Source organism: Cicer arietinum, chromosome 3, assembly GCF_000331145.2.
Source record: "Cicer arietinum cultivar CDC Frontier isolate Library 1 chromosome 3, Cicar.CDCFrontier_v2.0, whole genome shotgun sequence".
NCBI lineage: Eukaryota > Viridiplantae > Streptophyta > Magnoliopsida > Fabales > Fabaceae > Cicer > Cicer arietinum.
Genome location: NC_021162.2, coordinates 25,316,394 through 25,337,259, shown reverse-complemented (window position 1 = coordinate 25,337,259; position 20,866 = coordinate 25,316,394). Strand labels below are relative to the sequence as shown.

General features: G+C 32.7%; 1 protein-coding gene across 1 annotated transcript; it reads left to right on the top strand.

Annotated features, from left to right (window-relative positions):
* The first annotated feature begins 8,197 nt into the window (after positions 1–8,197).
* LOC101504453 (plastoglobule-localized metallopeptidase 48, chloroplastic) lies at positions 8,198–14,109 on the top strand. The gene is made up of 9 exons (XM_004513571.4): positions 8,198–8,573; positions 9,830–9,887; positions 11,272–11,339; positions 11,948–12,127; positions 12,374–12,470; positions 12,853–12,962; positions 13,075–13,208; positions 13,295–13,487; positions 13,749–14,109. Exons 1-8 carry the CDS (start codon positions 8,364–8,366, stop codon positions 13,431–13,433), a joined length of 996 nt encoding a protein of 331 aa, XP_004513628.1. The 5' UTR covers positions 8,198–8,363; the 3' UTR covers positions 13,434–13,487; positions 13,749–14,109.
* The last annotated feature ends 6,757 nt before the right edge of the window (positions 14,110–20,866 follow it).

Genomic DNA, 20,866 nt, shown 5'->3' with positions numbered 1-20,866 from the left:
TATTACTTAGGCTAAATTACATTTGTGGCCCCTTAACTTAATTTCATGTAACGTTTTAGTCCTTTATCTTTTTTTTTTCTCGAGTTGGTCCTTTATTTTAATTTTAAGTGACAATTTGATATTTTATGTTTTAAAATTTCAACAATATTATCCTTTTTTAGACAAAAATTTAAAAAAATCATCAAAATTTTCAACCAAAACCGATAAAATTAATAATCATCTTCAATATAATGCAAATTTTATCAAATCCATAACTTAAATATTCAAATACACTCATATTTTCATCTCCAACAACATCAAATAAATAATGAAAATATGAGTTTGTTTCAAGATTTAAGTTATGAATTTGATTAAATTTGTATTTTATTGAAGATGATAATGAAATTTATGGGTTTTATTTGAAAAATTTGATGATTTTTTTTGAATTTTTGTAAAAAGAAGGACAACATTGTTGACATTTTAAAACATAAAATATCAAATTGTCACTTAAAATTAAAATAAAGGACCAACTCGGGAAAAAAAATATAAAAGACTAAAACGTAACCTGAAACTAAGTTAAAGGACCGCGAATGTAATTTAGCCTATTACTTATAACCAAACAAATATCTAAATATCTAGATATTTATAAAAAAAAAATCATCATTTCCACATCACCTCGCATCACTTCTCAAACTATTTTGATAAAAATATATACTCTTGTCGCAACTCAATTGACAGATAAAATTTTCAGCAACCCGAGATATTTTTAACAAAACTGCCCCATATTAAATTCTTCGTAACATGATTTATTCTTCGACAAAAGATTCACCGTACTTAATCTAATTTATTTATCGACGAATAATTTTAATCGGGGCATCAAAAGATATTTTTGAGAATTAGACTCACAAAATATCAATAACTTGGCTAAAAAGCCTAAGAGTTCAATACCAAAATACAGCAAAATACATAAATTAGAATTTAAAACTATGTGTCTTACAGTTCTAGCAACTAAACGTATGTGGCATTTGTCTCGTTTCCAACAATAAGAGTTGCAAATACTATGTTCTGATTGTGGTGATTTATACCATAGAAAACCACAATTAGACACAAGTATTTATTTTTTTATATGTTGCATCCAAAGCCAAGACATCCCTAAAAACTAACTAGTCCTTTTGTCCCACACCATTCATCCAAAATAGGTGCTCCAACCTTCCTCCTTCGTCTATAGTATGTCTCTAAGAAAATATACAATCTTTCATGGGCAACTTATTTAGAAAATCAAATGTACATTTCACATCTGAAAAATTAGTATGCCTTTGCCTATATTGCTCGTCATACATGTCTCGTTATGAAAATCTTTCATTCTCATAATGTAACACCCCAAAATTTTCATATATATTATATATGTATCTTTTTAGTAATTGCTATTATTAAATTAATAATTATTCTATGTGTAAATAAATTAAATTAAATTTTATCACACTCTATTCTACTTAAATAATTATAATCTTCATTTTTTATTTAATTGTTTTGACGTGACAATTACATGGGGACTATTTATGATGTCATTATTTCATAAATGGATATTTTTTTATTTGATTAATTTCGATAATCATGAAATTGATGTGTTAGATATGTTTGTTTTATTTTGTTATGTGTGAGTGGTATTCTTGTCTTGCTTGATTTATTTTAGTTTATAAAATATTAGTTGAATTATTTAATTAAATTAGAATTTATATAAGTTATATCGTTTGTTAGTTTTATTTGCGACCAAAAAAGTATTCATTTTAGGAGATATTATAGAGTTAGTGAAACCAACCTTTATGTATAAGTGTTTTGAAAATTTTTTTGGTCCATCCTATAAAAACAAAAATTAGTGACTTGACTCATTCTTTTACTCTCCTTTATGACAAGATTTTATGACAATTCATGGTGTTTTCTTGACATAATGTGCATTAATTCATTTTAAACACCCTTAATTTATTTTTTAAAGGAAGATTATAAATTTAATTATAAGTTTTTTTTTGTGATTAAGAGATGACACAAAAAGACTATTGTCCTTTTTGTATCTCATGCATTCATCTCTTTTAAACTAAAATTATAATTGTCTACAAAAATAATTCTATGAAATTTTTGGTTTCGTAACTATTAGATAAAAAAATTAAAAGGGTGATGTGACAATCTCTAATTTATTTATTTAATTAAAATTAGTGTGTGACACCCTTCAATATTTGGTGAACTCTATTAGTTAATTCAAATTAACTCATACACATAAATTTCAATTGGCTTTGTAACAACCTAATAAAATTAAAGAAATAGTAATTATTGGTAGTATAATGTTGGAATTAAGTGCACTTCAATTTTAGACAAGAAATCAATGGTAATAGTGCAACGTAAATAGCTTATATGTTCATACGTTTCCATTAGGCATCTTGTTGTCACACCTATTTGTCATTCGTACACTCTCAAAATAATTTTCTGAGTCGTAAATTCCAATATCTATCGGTGTTGAATTCATTACTGCCTCGTGAGCTATTTCTCGTGCAAATTTAGAGGTGTTAAGAAAGAAAGCGCCTAAGGTAAGGGCTTTTCCCCATGCAATGTTAGGCTAGATATTAAATTAATAGTTTGTAAGATATTGATATAAAACTTGTTGTCTTAAAAGAAAAATATTGATTTTTAATTGCCTTAAAGAATTTAACTATAATATTTTATTTTTATGAGTAATATGTTTGCTTTGATAAACTTAATTATAAATTTCGATTTTTATTATTATAACATGAGTAATATGTTTGATGTCATATATTTGATGTAAAGTTATTATTTGTGTGTTGTTTATGTGTACTTAATTATAAAGCTATGATTTTTATTATGATCTCATGAGTAATATTTTTTTAGGATGTCTTTAATTTAAAGTTTCGATTTTTGTGCTATTTCATTTCAAAGTTTTGATTTTTAAGAAATCTATATGAGTCTTGGGGGAATTGGTGTAAAGTTTTAATTTTAATTATGATAACATGATTAAGTTGATTTTTGTGATGTGTTTAGCGGCAAACCTTGATTTGTGTTTTAAATAATATTATTTTTGTGGTTGCATAAGTGGCTTGTGATTTGTGTTTTGAATATTCTATCTATGTGGTTGTCTAAGTGGTTTGGTTGGTGGTTTGTATTTTAAATATTTTTATCTTTGTGGTTGCCAAAGTGGTTGGTGATTTGCATTTTAAATATTATTATCTTTGTGGTTGCCTAAGTGGCTAGTGATTTGTGTTCTAAATATTATCTTTGTGGTTGCCTAAGTGGTTGGGGATTTGTATTTTTAATATTGTTATCTTTGTGGTTGCCTAAGTGGCTTGTGATTTATGTGATTATCTAATTGGGGGGTGGTATGTATCTTTGAGCATCATTATCATTTCATGACATATCATATGCATCTTTGTGGACGCCTGTGTGGCTGGGTTAATTTTTTCCCCTTGGTATGGGGGGCTTCTGTGTGGACGCCTGTGTGGCTGGTTATATCCGGATCATATATGTTTAGGAGCATGCATGACTTGATCTAATTATTTGCTATACGATTGATACTTGATTTATTTAGATATATTCTATGACTTTTGATACATCTTTAAGAACTGTTAAAGAATCAATTTTTTTAAAATCTTTTATTACGAAAAGATTTTATATTTATATTTTATGGTTGTTAATTTATTATTTGGTTTAATTTTGTTGTGGGATGAACTGACCCCTTACACCAATATTTAGGTACTAATGATATCAAAAGTCGTATGAATGATGTTTGATTGGTGCACGCGCGTGGGAAAATGAGACATTTACTTTAAAAATAATATTTTGTATTACTAAAAATTTTGTCGTACATTGTAAAGTTATTTACTTTTTATTATTGACTTTTAATAGAAATGCGGAAGTGAGATTTCATTTGCTGGTAAATAATTGAATGTAATTAATTTCAGTCAACCTTGTTTATTTTGAATTTCAATTAAAGAGACTTTATTTTATTTTGGAGCATAAGTGAATATTGATCTAATATCTGGATATATTAATTTTGCAAATAAATGAATAAATAATATTTTAGTAAATTGCATTACATTCTTTTACAAAAAAAAATATCAAGTCATTTTCTGACGCATCTTTAAATTATTACATGATGAACTACTTCAAAAAAAACAAATTTATAGTTATTTCTAAAAGAAAACTAATATTTTTAAGTAATTTTTGGATCAAAAAATTTGGGGCGTTACACATAACTTCTTGCCTAATGAGCAAACAAACAATAAATGTGTCAAATGTTCATGCTAACGTTCTTCATTATGTTCTCCTGATACTTGTCATACTCGCCCATTTATCTAGATGTGTAGGAAGCATATATGTGAACACTTTATCTACGAAGGATGGTTATGAACTTCACTAAAATATTTGATGTACCTTTGTCCACTATTTGCTTCAACGTGTACCAGACGTCTAACATCACAACCACGTCGAGACTTTGACTTAGGTTTTTGTTTATGATTCAAATTCTTTTATTTTTCAACTCTATAGCCTTCTCTATGGCACACACAAGTTTGTTGTGTTATTTCTCCATACAAATTTCTCACTACTCTATCTTTCCTACTAACAAATCTTGTAGTATTGTCATAAAACGACATAAACACAAAATTTAAACTACATGGATTGATTAGAGTTCCCTATAATATTTGGACAATGTTTTCGAGTATGACCAGTTTACCGACATAGTCTGCATTTTCTTGACACTTTTTCTCTAGCGTCCATTTCAGTTCTAATACGAGTACTATTTGGACGACCTTTTTTAATTCTCCGCATTTTAGGATTGTGATACAATGTTTCACTTTCATATGTGGGCCAATATCCTTCATTGGGTATAAGTGGAAACTCTTGTTTGTATATGTTGATTACATTAACAATCTTGTACACATCAGGTAGATGCACTAAATAGTTTTGATGAGCGTACGAACATGGAGCTACGACATGTGAACAAGGCACGTGTATAGCCTTAAATTTTCCACAATCACACCATTTGCTTTGAAGGTTGACTTCAAAATGACCAATTGATCGCACCTATCTTGGGTTTACTATTTCATGCACCATGAAAGAATAATAATTTCGGTCAAATTGCATGACTTGGTGAAGTATTAGATTTACCAACTTCATATTTAATCTTGTCCATGCATTCATCTGTGTATACTCGACCATAAGCTAATGATGTTTGATATTGTTGTCCCATTTCTTCATATAAAACTCCGATCTATAGTATGTTGATTGTACCAAAACAATGATTGGGAGATTGCGTATACCCTTGAGCACTACGTTGATTGACTCGGAAATGTCTGTTTTCATGTGTCCTCATCGCCGACCTTGAGAATACGCCATAGTCTATTGTTTTGGAGGAATATTATTGACCCATCTTAAAGCCTATGGATTTGCCATCTTGAACGATGGCTCACTTAATGCATATCCTGTTATAAATGATGTGAAAATTATCAAGTATTATAAAGTGATAAGTGGAAAATATACTAAGAAGAATTAGATCATTACCCATACAAACAAGTTTTCTTTGAAGTTCCTTGTCCTTGAACTCTCTCATGAAATTTTGTGCAATGTGTCGGATGCAGTACACATGTGTTGACAGAGGATCATGCCAACCATTATTTGGATTATTATAAACACTTTTGATGGATTCGTGTCTATCTAAAATCAAACAAACGTTGACTTGAGGTATGACGTACCTTCTTAGATTTTTCAAAAAAAAAGCACCAAGCACCCCCCTGTCTCACCTTCCACAAGTGCATAAACAATGGGAATTATATTTTTGTTCCCATCCTGTGCAATGGCTAGCAACATAGTCCCTTTGCACTTGTCATACAACCAAGTTCCATCCACTGAGACAAATGGTTTATAAAATTTGAACCCAGAGATGCACAGAGGGAAAGCCTATAGTAGTCGTTTGAAAATTTTTGAACCCTATAATAAAGTATTATCAGAATATGCAGGTGATACTTTCATTTCCATAATAGTTCCTGGAAGAAATTTTTGCATAGCCAACAACCACCTTAGAAGGTCATTGTAAGACTTTTTCCAGTTCCCATAAATCGTTTCGATAGCTTTGTTCTTTGCCATCCATGCCTTTCTATAGGTGATTGTGTAGTTGTATCGTTCCCGAAAATATGCAATGGTCACATTCACTTTAATTGATGAGTCAACTTTCAAAAGCGACTTTATGCTTTTCGCATATGATGTTAGAGTCAAACATGGTATGATCCTGTGACATAGAGGAATTTGTGAAATTGTGGGGACCCTTCAAACGACCAATCACCCATTGTTTACTTTTTTGGCTTAGTGAAGCCTTAAACAAGTATTGTGGATTCACGCATTTAATTACATACGTGTATTGATCAGATTGCACTACACAATAATTAAGTGAGTGTTTTATGTGGTAGTGCTTAATTGCAAGTTGACAATCTGGTTTGCTATTAAACTTCATTCCAATCTCAAGAGATGCATCTAACTTAGGTGGTTCATTAGAAGACATATCAAATTCAAAGGATTGATAAGCATAATCCAAGTTTAGATTACACATGAAGAAGACAATCGTCGACTATGCTTTGCATCAATCGAAGAGGAATTATAGTGTAACACGTTCAATACTTGTTATAATACACCTGAGTCCGCTATCCAATTACTTAATAATATGTGTCAATAAAGCTTTCAGATTCCAAGCTTTGAGAATGCATATACTTTGTTGAATCCAATATTCAATTGGACTCAAGGTGGAAGTAGTTATTCTACAACACTTCCTCGTAGACATCCTCGACAGCAAGAAGATGGAGATCAAGAAGAACAAACTTGTGATGCACCAAGGCGTCGTCAAAATCCTGTACGTGTGAGCAAACCTCGACAATGTAGTACTGAAGACCACCTTCGACATTAATTTTATCGTAATTTTTTAAAAATATGTGATGATTTTTATGAATGAATTATATATATATTTGTTAAATTTTTTGAAAAAATGTCTAGAAAATGCGGACTATGTCGGTTAGCTGGTCATACTCGAAAACATTGTCCAAATATTATAGACAACTCTAGTCAATCTATATAATTTAAAATTTGTGTTTATGTATTTTTATGAATTATATATATAAAAATACATAAACACAAATTTTAAATTAAAATAACAAGTCATTTATAAGAAAGTTTGTCATATTTGTGTTTTATTTTCAAAATATGAAAGTCATTTATAATTTATATATAAATATTTCAGGTGAAAATCATGCACCCCACAACACCCTTTTGAAAATTAGTTACACGTATTTATAAGAGAGAATGAATATATTACTAATACTTTTTTTATATAATAAAGAGACAAAAAACCAAAAAATAAAAAATAAAAATAAACAACACAAAATTAAATGTGGAGAATAAACTCCCAAACAATTAGCATAAACAAAATGCCTATAACCTATACGAGAAGTTGATGACCATACTCGAATATCTTTCAAATATAAATAAAATTTAATAATTTTACTTTATATCAAAAAGATCTTTTAACATAATAAGTTCATATACAAAATAAAAAGAAAACATAAATAATTTAGAAACTACCACTGAATTTTGATTGTGTCAGATTATCAATACATTGTAAATTAATTTACTTAACTTTTTCGATGAATAATTATCTTACTTAGAAATCTTAAATAAGATTCTTAAGATGTTAAAAGTTATTCTTTATGAAAAATTACTCTAAATAATTTTTCATTTAGAGTTTTATTTAATCTTTTTTAAATTATAATAAAAAATTAATTACTTTAAAAATTATTAAAAAACGATTATAAAAAAGAATCATTACATCTCGATTTTGTTAAAATTAAACTACTATTTTAAATTTTAAATGTGTAAAATATTATGATTTAGTTTTTAAATTACAATAATAAAAAATATTTTAACAATATAAAAATCTTTTATAATAATAAATTATATTTTATAAAAGTTATTTTTAAAATTAAAAACTAATTTAAATTTTTGAATAAATGACTCCCAAAATTACAATATCTTACCGCAAAGACTAAAATATACTTTACCCATCTTGTTAATTAATCAGCCCAATTAATTATTAAGTCAACACAAGAGACAACGAAGTGGCGCGAAATAAACACCACAGACCATAGAGCAACTGTTGTGGTTGCCACTTCCTTTACGTTAACCACAATCCCAATCCCAACAAACTTTCAATTCAAACCCCAAAATATCATCATGCTCTACACTTCGCATCCCAATTTTCACCCACTCTCTTTCATTTCTCAAAAAACTAAAACACCTTTCCCAACCTAACCACCACCGTTAGTTTCTTCTTCCACTCGATGGCTTCCGTGCCTTTTGCTTCTCAGCAACTCAGTTTCGTTGCTTCTGCTTCTGCTTCGGACATATTCAGGTTCGGTGGCGGTTCAGGGCTCCGGTTCGTGACGGTTCAGAAGAATAAAAAATTCGGTTTGCCTGTTTGTAGAGCTGGTTCTGCTTTAGCCTTTCGTGACCTCGATGCTGATGATTTTCGTCATCCTCTTGATAAACAGGTTTTGCTCCGATTTCGCGTTTCTTAGGCGGGAGTTTGGAGGGGAGGGGAAGGAAAAGAAAGAGAAATATGGAGAAACATTTCACCTTATTTGAGAGAATAATTTTGTAAAGAATGATAGGAGAATATGTATGATGAATATATTTTTAATTTTTAGAGTATTATAATAACATAGAAAAGAGTTGAGAAATTTATCTAAGCCCTCCAAAACCCTAGTCCGATACATTTTGTTAGTTCTCCAAATTAGAGAGATTTTGTATAATGAAGAAAAATAGAACCCCAAACCCCTCTTGTTAGGACATAGATGAGTAGAATTAGTTAATAATAATAGTTAGTTGAGGTTGTTACTAGACTATTTGCATAGATAGGGATGTTAGAGAGATAGCTTTGAATATTTTGTAGTTGTGAGTAGAGTATTCTCTATTGTGAAGAGGAAACCCTTGGAAGAGAGATTTCTCTCCTAGTTCTTAAAAAAACTGTTCTTTGTTAGGAATCCAATTTTTAAGGTCCTAACACCTCCCCTCCCAATGCCCCCTCCCCTCCTAAACTTCAAAACAAAAACTAAGAGGATATGTTTGGATCGATAGTATAATATAGATTGAAGTGAAAGGAAATGAAATGATCTAACTAGTGCATGTTTGGTATCATGGTGAATTTGCAAGAATCATGGTGGTGAGTTTGTTAGAATCATGGTTTAAACTCACGGTGGTTCAATGTCATTCTGGCAAACTAACCTTGATACCAAAGATACACTTAGATTTTAAAAAAGTGGATGTTATTCCATAATTCCATCTTCTACTATCGATCCAAATATACCCTTAGTTTTGATGCAACATTAGCAACATCTTTTTGGAATTGAAAGTTTCTAACCTGAACTGTTGAATATTTAGTTCATGTTTTCCCTCGTGTAGTTTATGTATTTGTAGCACAAGTGTGTCTGGTATTTGAGTGTTGGTACACATAGTTATAATCCATCACTTACATTTTCATAAATTATTATGTTGTTTATGTGCCAGTATTGTGTTCAATGCCAATGTTTCGTAGATTTTTGTTTTTTCGGGAGCACTAATGGTGTGCCGGGTGTTTGATGTGTCAGCACATGTAGTTATATTCCATCACTTTCATTTTTATAAATTATTACATTTTTTATGTGACAGTATCATTTTCGATGTATGTGTCTGTGTCAACGCTTTGTAGATATTTTGCACATTCCGGAGCACTAGTGCTTTGTTATTTGAATTTGTTTTCCGTCTACAGAATACGTTGATGCTGAGAGCGATCCCCGGATTAAATGAAGTGGGAAAAACTCTTCTAGGTATTGAAAAAAGATGCAGTTTACCTTTGAACTTTAGCAAATAGTTGATGACTTGATTAAGTTATTTTCATGATAACATGAGTTTAAAGCTGTTTCTCTTGTTGACGCTAATAGTGGAATTGTGTCTTCTTTAATTTTGGTTTTGCTTTGTTATTAGAAAATCTTTCAAATAAGAAGCTGTTTTAGAAGGATGAGTTAATTTCATGATTGATGTGTGTAAGCAAGGTTTTATTAAGAAAATTACGGTTAAATATGGCTGATGCGGCTGCCATTGTAGACGCGTAGAGACATCAAAGATCTTGAAGTCACGACCACAATCACAGTCATGAAAATATATTTACTAAATATTGTAAGTTGGAGATAGGAAGGACTGCCTGTATTCGATATTTGATTGTAAAACTTTGAGTAATGGGGGAAATATGACTGGCATGCAAAACGAAGAGTTAACATATTCTTAGACACCAGTGTAGCCAAATTTACATGCACTAGGCCAATAAAGTATATTGGCGTGTAATACACACCTCACAAATGAATAGCATTTATTTAATAGGAATTAATGACGTTTCAATCCTCTATTGACTTAGTACACTCAAGTCGGAATACATTGAGCTTATGCAAGAACTATATTGAGAGAATCCATGCTCAGCACATGTAACGGGAAACAAATTTAATGTGAAGTCGACACCAGGGGCAACGCAGATAACTTATTTATATTTTACTAATAGCAAAGATGTTTCCAAGTTTTGTACAACAGTACAAGTATCATTGCTGAAAAATTTCCATCTCCTCTAGGTAAAAAGGAATTTCGTCAAGAAGACGTTGTCACGAGACAAACTTTATACAGGTCTTTTTATGAGGATGGGGTAATCCCATCCCAAAATTATTAGACCAATACAAGTGCAGAAATATTTATTGAAATTGTGTGAGTTATACATGGGAAATACCACTTCTATTCAATATTTTAAGAAATAAAACTTGCAAGTCTTATATAGAAAATATGAATTCCATGTTAATAATCAAATGCAACCCCTATATGGGATATACTATTTCATACTGTTTTACGGATCATGCAAGTTGTATGTGCTATATTTAAGTAGATGCGCAAGATGTTGTTCTGTGCACGATTGTACTTTGGTTATTCTTTTCCATTTATAAAAAGTTGTGTATGTGTTCATCTGAATTGTTCAGCTGGACATCTGGCTGAAGACACCACTGATGTGCACTAACTGTGAATTTTTGCTGCTTATGTGCATGCTTTCAGATCCTACTTTGAAAATCACTTTATCGTTGTTGTTGTTGTATATATATCCACACTTTCACATACATAGCTTTTGATCCAGTTACTCAGGTTGCTATATGACATGTTTCCCTTTATGAGTTGCAGGAACTGTAACTGAGCAGGTCATGCTCCTTGAGAACATAGGGACATCTGTCCTTGTCTCCAAAAATCAGGTATCCTTAAATGTCAGTAAAATATAATTTCTTCAAGGTGTGATCAACAAAGAAATAGCATACATGTAACATAATGAATAAAAATGTACCTGCATTGAATAGTACTCATCTCTTAGTGGAAGTGCTGTGTTTTTGTTAAAATCCACTGTTACAATATGGAAAGGGATAATGATATGTTCATGATAAAATGTGCATGCATTTACATTTACAGAAAAGTTTAGATATCTCCGTGTAAACAGTATATGTTCTATAAAAAAAGAAGGCATGCTGGTAAAGCTCTAAAATAATGTGTGTGAGTTCCATTTATTTATTTTTTTCCTTCATAAATGAAGAATAAGTGTTCATCCCATTACGTATCTACTTCAATATACAAATTGTGCATGTGTAAATTAACTTGTTCCTCTACTTGTTACCAACTTGGTAATGGTGGCTTTGATTAAACATATGAAAGCTGTTAAGTATCTCTACTTCACCTTTACCATTTCTGTAATTTCCACTGCATTGAACAATGTGACGTAAATTATGCCAACAAATAAAAATACTGCTGTGTTTATGTCACCTAATATCTCCTCATTGAAGTAACTACTGTTGTCTTAATGTGGTATCAGCTTTCTGATCTTCATCACTTAATGGCGGAAGCTGCAGAAATATTAAATGTTCCTGCCCCTGATCTATATGTTCGTCAAAGTCCTGTGCCAAATGCATATACATTAGCTATAAGTGGTAAACGACCATTTGTTGTTATTCATACTAGCCTAGTGGAGCTACTGACAAGAGAAGAGTTGCAGGTTCTAATTTATTTTGTAGCTTTTTTTTTTTTTTTTTTTAATTTCCAACCCGATTTCTTAACTTGTATAGCATCCAAGATGTTTTCTCCCAATTCTTATGGTAAACAAGCAATAAAAATTTACATGAAAAATACATTCTTCACTTCCAGTTTTCCTTATTAATTTGTTAGTCAAACCGTTTCGTTATGGTATTCATTGTTCTGGTCCCAAAATACTATTGACTTGCAAGCAGTTTACTTTTAACAGGCTGTTTTGGCTCATGAGTTGGGTCACCTAAAATGTGATCATGGTGTGTGGCTTACATATGCAAATATTCTAACCCTTGGAGCCTATACGGTGCCTGGTAGGTGATATGGAGCATTTTTCAGGTTTTAATAATGTGTGTGTAAGAAGATATGGTGAAGTTTTTAATAATGTGTGTAAGATATGGAAATGACCCTAACCTATGATTATATGTTACATATTATGGTGAAGTTTTTAACTATGTTGGATATTCAAAGTCCGAGAAACAGTCTTTGGCTGACTCCTATGAACTGAGCTGGGGATGAAATCAATGACACTCTTAGTCTCTTACCACATAATGACCATAAAGATTTATCTATAATGCCATTATCATTATTCTCGATCCTTTCTTTCATCTTTGAAAAAGTTGCTTATTTTGATAATGCATTTATATCCAACTGTAGCTGTTTCAACTTGTTAAACCTTGAGTCCATTCGTTTCAGGCATTGGAGGTATGATAGCTAGGACTCTGGAAGAGCAGATATTGCGCTGGCTTCGAGCAGCTGAGTTAACTTGTGATCGTGCAGCTCTTCTTGTTGCTCAAGACCCTAGAGTATGCTAATGTCAATATTCATAATTTATCTATAGATACATTGGTTTAATTAGAACTTCTGTATGATTTGTTGGTTTAATTATAAAATATTCATTTCCAAACCCTACAAAAGGTTGTCGTCTCTGTCCTCATGAAATTAGCTGGTGGATGCCCATCTTTGGCCGATCAACTAAACGTTGACGCATTCCTGGAACAAGCTCGCTCTTACGAAAAAGCTGCCTCCAGCCCTGTCGGATGGTACATAAGGTTTGTAGTAAGCTCTGTCTGCTGGCACCACTATAAAGTTGAATTGCAACTTTTCTATTACAAGCTGAACTTTTTCTGTTTATTAGGAACGCTCAAACAAGCCAACTGTCACATCCTCTGCCTGTTCTACGTGCTAGTGAAATCGATGAATGGTCAAGAAGTTCAGCTTATAGATCTCTTTTGAAACGTGGAATACCTATTAAATCACAACTACAAAAAATCTAGCAGTGCTTACTGCGCACATTGTTCAAAATGCACAACAGCTCAAGGTTCTTCATGGTTAGTTTCTTAGAGCTCTACAATTTTTTTTCTTTTTTTATTTTTTTTATGTTTCTATGCTTCATTGGTCAAGTATAGTACATGTTTGGTTATATAATACATTATTCATAGTGCATATATAATATATGGTCTTAGAAAAACTCTGCCTTATCTTTGCATATAATAAGCTGTTCATATGTTTTATATTCATTACCATTACGAGTACTTGATAGCAATTTTAATTTCTCTCTTGTTTTTTATTTGTCTATACAAAATATGTAGTGCAAGGTAACAATGGTGAAAGGTTCCAGAAAGCAATAAATTTTATTTATTATGGATCTACAGCTGCTGCTAAACTATTACCTCATACTGATGCTGCGGATCAGTAATTCTAAACATGTATATTCATTTTGATTATTGTTATAATAGTCAACCTGTAAGTAGAATTTTGATTAGAGGGATTATTTTTTTTTAGAAAATACTGGCCCTTTGAAAGCAAAGAATTACTTGTATATTCTAGATATTAACTGAGATGCTAGAAACTCATTTATGTAAGTACCATTATTGAAAGATTTATATGCTGTACTGCATAAACTTTGTATAAATAATAGCAAGCACATGCGTCAAAAGTTCTTAGGCAACATGTTAATAATTTTCAAAAAGAAAATTGATATGATGCATTCCGATTTGATATAAACTTAACAAAAGGGCTTTCCATGCTTAGTTAGAATTTTCTTATGAGGCAAAAATATTTTGAAGAGTATTCAATCTGACACTCTTTGTTGAATACTCACTTTCTAATTAAATTGTTGAAGAATTAAGGAAAATTAGATTTGATTCTCTTTTATTTTATATTATTCTGTTTATTTTAATTTTACGATTCTGTCATTATTACTTAGTATTACTATTGTAAATTTTTTTCCCTAGGACTGTAGTAGTAAAATATGAAAGTATTTTACCTTTTACTTTCTTCATGGTATCAAGAGCTTTTGGTTAGGGTTCCATAACCCAGTGGGGTTTGGGGCTCTAAAGACCTTGTGTTAACAGCCACACGCTCACCAACTGAGCTAAAGGGTTGACCCAACCTGTTTTTTATCTACCTAATGGCACACAATACCCAATGGAAGGCGACCCTTATGGGTAGCGGCGGCGGCAGCAGCGACGATGATTTGGGTGAAAAATTAGAAGTAGTCAACAACACTGACAATATTGGTTTAGGTAGTGGCAGCGGCCCAGGTGGCAGTGGCAGCTGAAATGGTTTATCTAACAATGATTTTTCCAATTTTTTTGGCCATGAGGGAACTTCTAATGCCCTCAAGGTTGAAATCTAGAAACTCAATGGAAAAAATTATGTCGAATGGTCTCAAATTGCAAGATTAATACTAGACGGTAAGGGAAAATATGGTTTCCTCACAGGAGAGGTGCAAATGCCTGCCACAACTTATCCGAATTACAGGTTTTGGAAATTTGAGAACGCTGTTATTATTGCTTGGCTGCTTAGTAATACGGAATCAACGATTAAAAAACCTTTTATGTTTTTGCCTACTGCGAAGGAAGTTCGGGAGGCTGTCAAACATATTTTGATATTCATAATTCTTCTCAAATTTCTGATCTCAAATCACGATTGTGGCATGCCAAACAAGGAGATAGAGATGTCACTACCTATTATAATAAGTTGATGACACTATGGCAAGAATTGAATCTTTGCTATGATGATCATTGGAAGTGCTGTGAGGACAATGTTTTGTTTCTTAAAAGATATGAGAACGACCGAGTATTCATGTTCTTGGTTTAACTTAATAAGTGGCTTGATGAAGTCCGATGTAGAATATTGGGAAATATTCTATTACCATAACTTCGGGAAACGTTCTCAGAAGTTAGAAGAGAAGAGGCGAAACAAGGTGTTATGATGGGTAAGTCATCTTCTATTGTTGAGGTTGAAAGCTCTGCCCTAGTCACTAAGAATGAAGACGGGAAGAGAGATGACAAGAAACCATGGTGCGAACATTGCAAATGTTCATGGCACACCGTGATACATGTTGGAAGCTCCATGGAAAACCTCTATATTGGAAGAAAAAAGGAGAAAATGAAGGTCATGCCCTCCAAGCTGGTACCTCTGATCAAGAGAAGCAGTCTCCTTCAAGCTCATCTCCTTTCACCAAGGAACAGTTAGATCCATTGTATAAACTCCTTGAGCCTCAAACTCATTCTTGCTCTATAGCTCAAATAGGTAATTTTTCAAATACTATTCTACTTAGTGTCACTCCCAGCCATACTTGAATTGTTGATTATGTCGCTACTGATCAAATGACTGGGGAGTCGAGTCTGTTTTCTTCTTATAGTCCTTGTGTAGGTAACCACAAAATTAAAATTGCAAATGGCTCTCTTTTAGCAATTGCAGGGAAAAGTTCTGTTATTCGGTCACCAATGTTAGCCTTAAAAGTGTTAGATAATGTTATTATATATTAGTAGTAAAGGTATTTTAGACATTTCTATTCTTTTGTATATATATTCATTGTAACCCTATTAACTTAAGTTTAATTCATTTTATGTTATGAAACCCTAGAGTGGTTGTCTCTCTTCTTCCTCTTTTCATTGTTAACATGGTATCAAAAAAATTTGGTTGATTTTGGGATCTACTATAAAGAAGAGAGAGACTATTTTGATCGGAAAGACAACCACCAAAAGAGAAAAGAGAAGAGTAACCATATTCCCGATTTTGTTAAACCAGTCACAAAAACATCGATTGCGCATTCGTTAAACGTTGGATCGGGCTGATTTTTGGACAGCAGGTTCGCAACAAAGACCTCTTTGTCTTCAACGGTTGGATCGGCGAAACAACGTCTGGAGGGGGAGAAATCGTGCTCGCATAGCACATATTAACCCTAATTTATTTTGTCTCAGTGATTGTGTTTGTCGTATTTTCCTGTCATTATTTGTTATGGCTGGTGTTAAGGATAATTCTCTTCAAGCACATTGGAAAACACATTGTCCGAAATTGGGGAGAGCACATAAGAAGAATTTTAGGGGGCCATCGTCCAATGTTGTTGCTTCTGCTCCTCCTACCATTGGCTTTAGTTCTGGTTCTGTATACTCATATGAGACTGCTTCCCAAATATCTGATATTGCAGAACAGCTTCAAAAATTTCTTGCCACTCAATCACATGCCATGTGTGCCACCTCTTCTAAAGGTTTAAACTCATCTGGTATGTCAGGTATATCTCCTTCCATATGAATTCTTGATTCGGGAGCATATCATCATATGACATACGATGATAAATCTTTTGTGTATGTGAAACCTGTCTCGTCTGTGTTGGTTATGACTGCTGATGACACTCCTATGCCACTAGCAAGCGTTGATTCTGTCTCCACACCTAACATGTCTCTTTCTGATGTTTATTATATTCCTAATCTTACTTTGAGTCTTGCTTTTGTTAGTCAACTATGTGATCTCGGTTATTCGGTTATGTTTTCTTCCACTTCTTGTTGTGTGCAGCACATAGACAGGGGGACTTTATGTTTTGGATGACCTGCGACTCCCAGATACTGCAGCCTCAACAACTACTGCTGCCTCAACAACTACTGCTGACTTATTATCTAGTTTTCGCTTGAATTCCTTATCTTCTAGTTTTTATTTGTGGCATTCTCGCCTTGAACATGTTTCTGCGTCTAGATTAAAATATTTGGCTTATACTAGAGCCTAAGGAAAGTTACAAACCTGTGATATCTCAGATTGTTGTGGTTGTAAACTTGCTAAGTTTCCAGCTTTACCGTTTATTAAAAGTGTTTCCGTTTCATATGTGCCCTTTGATTTAGTTCACTCTGATGTTTGGGGTCCATCACCGGTTCTCACGAAAGGTGGATCTAGATATTATGTTTCGTTTATTGATGATTACACTCGTTATTATTGGGTTTATCTTATGAAAAATCGATTTGAATTTTTTGACATTTCTCATATGTTTCGTCCAATAGTCAAAACTCAACATAATTCTGTTATAAAGTGCTTTCGTTATGATTTAGGTGATGAATATACTTCTAATAAATTTTCTGAATTACTTGTTTATGATGGCACCCTCCACCAAACATCTTGTACTGATACTCTTCAACAAAATGGAGTTGTTGAAAGGAAACACCGTCATATTATAGAGACGGCTCGTTCCCTTTTGTTGTCCGCTTCAGGTCCTAGTGAGTTTTTGGGAGAAACAGTTCTTACTGTTGTTCATGCTATTAATAGAATTCCATCATCTATCATATCAGGTTTGTCTCCCTTTGAAAAATTGTATGCTTCTACCCCTGATTACTATTCTTTGAAAGTTTTTGGTTCTACTTGTTTTGTTCTTCGCCCTCAAGTAGAGCGCAATAAGTTATCTTCTCGTTCAGCCATGTGTTTTTCTTGGTTATGGGGATGGTGAAAAGGGTTATCGTTGTTATGATCCTCATGCAACAAAGTTTTATTTATCTCGTAATGTTGTTTTTCTTGAGTACATCCCTTTTTACTCTATCTCCTCTGATTCTCAGATTACTAAGAGTTCTGAACTAACCCATATTGATCTGTTTGGTCCTAATGATTATGCTTCTATTGATTGTAATGTTGAGAATTGTAGGACAAATACTAATACTCCACATGATGACCTCCCTCTTGTCCCCTCAGCTGTCCAACCACCTCATGCGATTTTTGATCCTCCTCGTTACCCCTCTCGTCAACATAAGTCTACTCAGTTACCTAATTTTGTCTATTCCACTTACTCAACTTCGTTTGTTTCTTTCTTAACTTCTATTCACAATTTGTCTGAGCCCTTTTCCTATAAAGAGGTTGTTCTTGATCCTCTTTGGTAGCAGGCTATGGCAGAAGAACTATCTGCATTGCACAAAACCAATACTTGGGAATTAGTACCTCTTCCTCCTGGAAAACGTGCTATTGGGTCTCGTTGGGTATACAAGATCAAAACTAAGGCTAATGGGTCAGTTGAGCACTACAAAGCACGTCTTGTTGCTAAGGGTTTCTCTCAACAATATGGTATGAATTATGAAGAAACTTTTGCTCCTGTAGCCAAGATGACCACTATTCGTACTCTTATTGCAGTTGCATCTATTCGTCAATGGCATATTTCCCAAATGGATGTAAAACATATTTTTTTTAAATGGTGAGCTTCATGTAGAAGTCTATATGGTCCCTCCACAAGGAGTTTCTCATAATCAAGGGAAGTATGTAAGTTAAAAAAAGCTCTATATGGTTTTAAACAGGCTTCTCGAGCTTGGTTTGAGAAATTCTCTACTGTGATCACTTATCTTGGTTTTCGCTCTAGTGAACATGATTCTGCATTGTTTATAATGTCCACCACTTATGGTGGCATTATACTTTCTCTATATGTTGATGATATGATTATTACAGGTGATGATGTTAGTGGAATCAATGAGTTGAAATTGCAGTTAGCCAAACAGTTTGAGATGAAGGACTTGGGAAGTCTTCGCTATTTCTTGGGGATTGAAGTTGCCTACTCTCCTAGAGGCTACCTTATTTCTCAATTAAGTACATTGTCAACATTCTTGACCAGACTCGTCTTTCTGATACTAGAGCAGCAGATACTCCTCGAGTTAAATGTGAAATATGCTCCCTTGGATGATGTTCCTGTATCAGATTCCACTTTGTATCGTACTTTGGTTGACAGCTTAGTGTATCTTACGATTACCAGACCTGACATTAGTTATGTTGTTCATGTTGTTAGTCAGTTTGTTGTCTCTCCCACTACAGTACATTGGGCAACAGTTATTCGGATTCTTCGTTATCTTCGAGGAACTCAATTTCAAAGCCTTCTCTTTCCATCGTCATCCTCATTAGAGTTACGAGCTTATTCTGATGTTGATTGGGCTGGTAACACCACAGATCGTAAATCCACCAAATGATTTTGTATCTTTATTGGAGACTCTCTTATTTCTTGGAAGAGTAAGAAACAAGACATTGTCTCTCGCTTCTCTACATAAGCTGAGTATCGTGCTATGACATCCACTACCGTTGAAATAATTTGGTTACCCTAGAGTGGTTGTCTCTCTTCTTCCTCTTTTCATTGTTAACAAAAAGATCTCTTACATGTTCCCAATTTATCATGTAATCTATTATCCATTACTAAATAACTAAGGATATAAATTGTCTCATTGCACTTTTAAGGATTTGAGCACGGGGAAGATGATTGGCAATGTTAAGAGATTGGAGGACTCTATTATCTTGACAATGGACTCGACTTCAAAGACCAACCAAAAACAAGTATCTACTTTGAATCTATTTTTGTTTCTTCTAATAGTAATAATGATATTATGTTATGCCATTTATGGTTAGGGCATCCTAGTTTTCCACATTTGAAACATTTGTTTCCTAAATTATTTTCTAAGAAGGATCCATCTTTATTTCATTGTGAAACTTGTGAATTTGCTAAACATCACCATTCTTAATTTTCCACACAACCATATAAACAATAAAAAACGTTTGCAGTTATTCATAGTGATGTTTGGGATCCTAATAGAATAAACACCTTTTTCTAATAAAAAATGGTTTATAACTTTTATTGATGATCATACTAGAATTTGTTGGGTTTATCTATTGAAAGAAAAATCAGAAGTTGGAGAGGTTTTAAAAAATTTCTTTAAAATGGTGCACACTCAATACCAAACAAATATTCAAGTCTTCAGAAGTAACAATGGTATAGAATATTTTAATATGCTTTTGTCCGATTTTTTTCTTGCAAAAAAGGTTGTTCATCAAAGTTCTTGTGTTAATACACCCCAACAAAATGGAATTGCACAAATAAAGAATAGGTATCTCCTTGAGATTGCTAGAGCTTTACTATTTGCAAATGAGGTTCTAAAATATTTGTGAGGTGAAGCTATTTTAACTGCATCATATGTAATTAACCAAATGCCATATAAAGTTTTAGATTTTCATACCCCTTTTGATGTTTTTTGAAATTATTTTCCTTTGACTAGTGTCTCTGCTGATTTGCCAGTAAAAGTTTTTGGTTGCACTGCTTTTGTTCGTGAACAAAACAACTTGACAAACTCAAGCCACGAGCAATAAAATGTGTATTTACCGGTTACTCTCCAACTCAGACGGGGTATCGGTGTTTTGAACCAAAATTAAAAAGAATTTTTGTAATCATAGATGTTACTTTTGTTGAAAATCAACCATTTTTTACTAACATTCATCTTCAGGGGAGAAGTTTTAAGGAAGATCCATCTTTTACTTTTGAAAACGTCATTACTTTAAGTGATATAGTGTTGTCACAAAATTATGAGACTTATATTGATGCATCAAAAGAAAATGCCAAAGAAACCATATTGAAACTCAATTCACTTACGAATGAGGTTTTCACAGATTCGAAGGTGACAATTTCAAATCAAAATCACAA

What these genes read in the sequence shown, in the direction of transcription:
- LOC101504453 (XM_004513571.4), top strand. Translation starts at nt 8,364, where the DNA reads ATGGCTTCCGTGCCTTTTGCTTCTCAGCAACTCAGTTTCGTTGCTTCT. An exon ending in TGACAAGAGAAGAGTTGCAG is followed by an intron (nt 12,128 to 12,373) that starts GTTCTAATTTAT and finishes TACTTTTAACAG; the next exon opens with GCTGTTTTGGCTCATGAGTT. An exon ending in TTGTTGCTCAAGACCCTAGA is followed by an intron (nt 12,963 to 13,074) that starts GTATGCTAATGT and finishes ACCCTACAAAAG; the next exon opens with GTTGTCGTCTCTGTCCTCAT.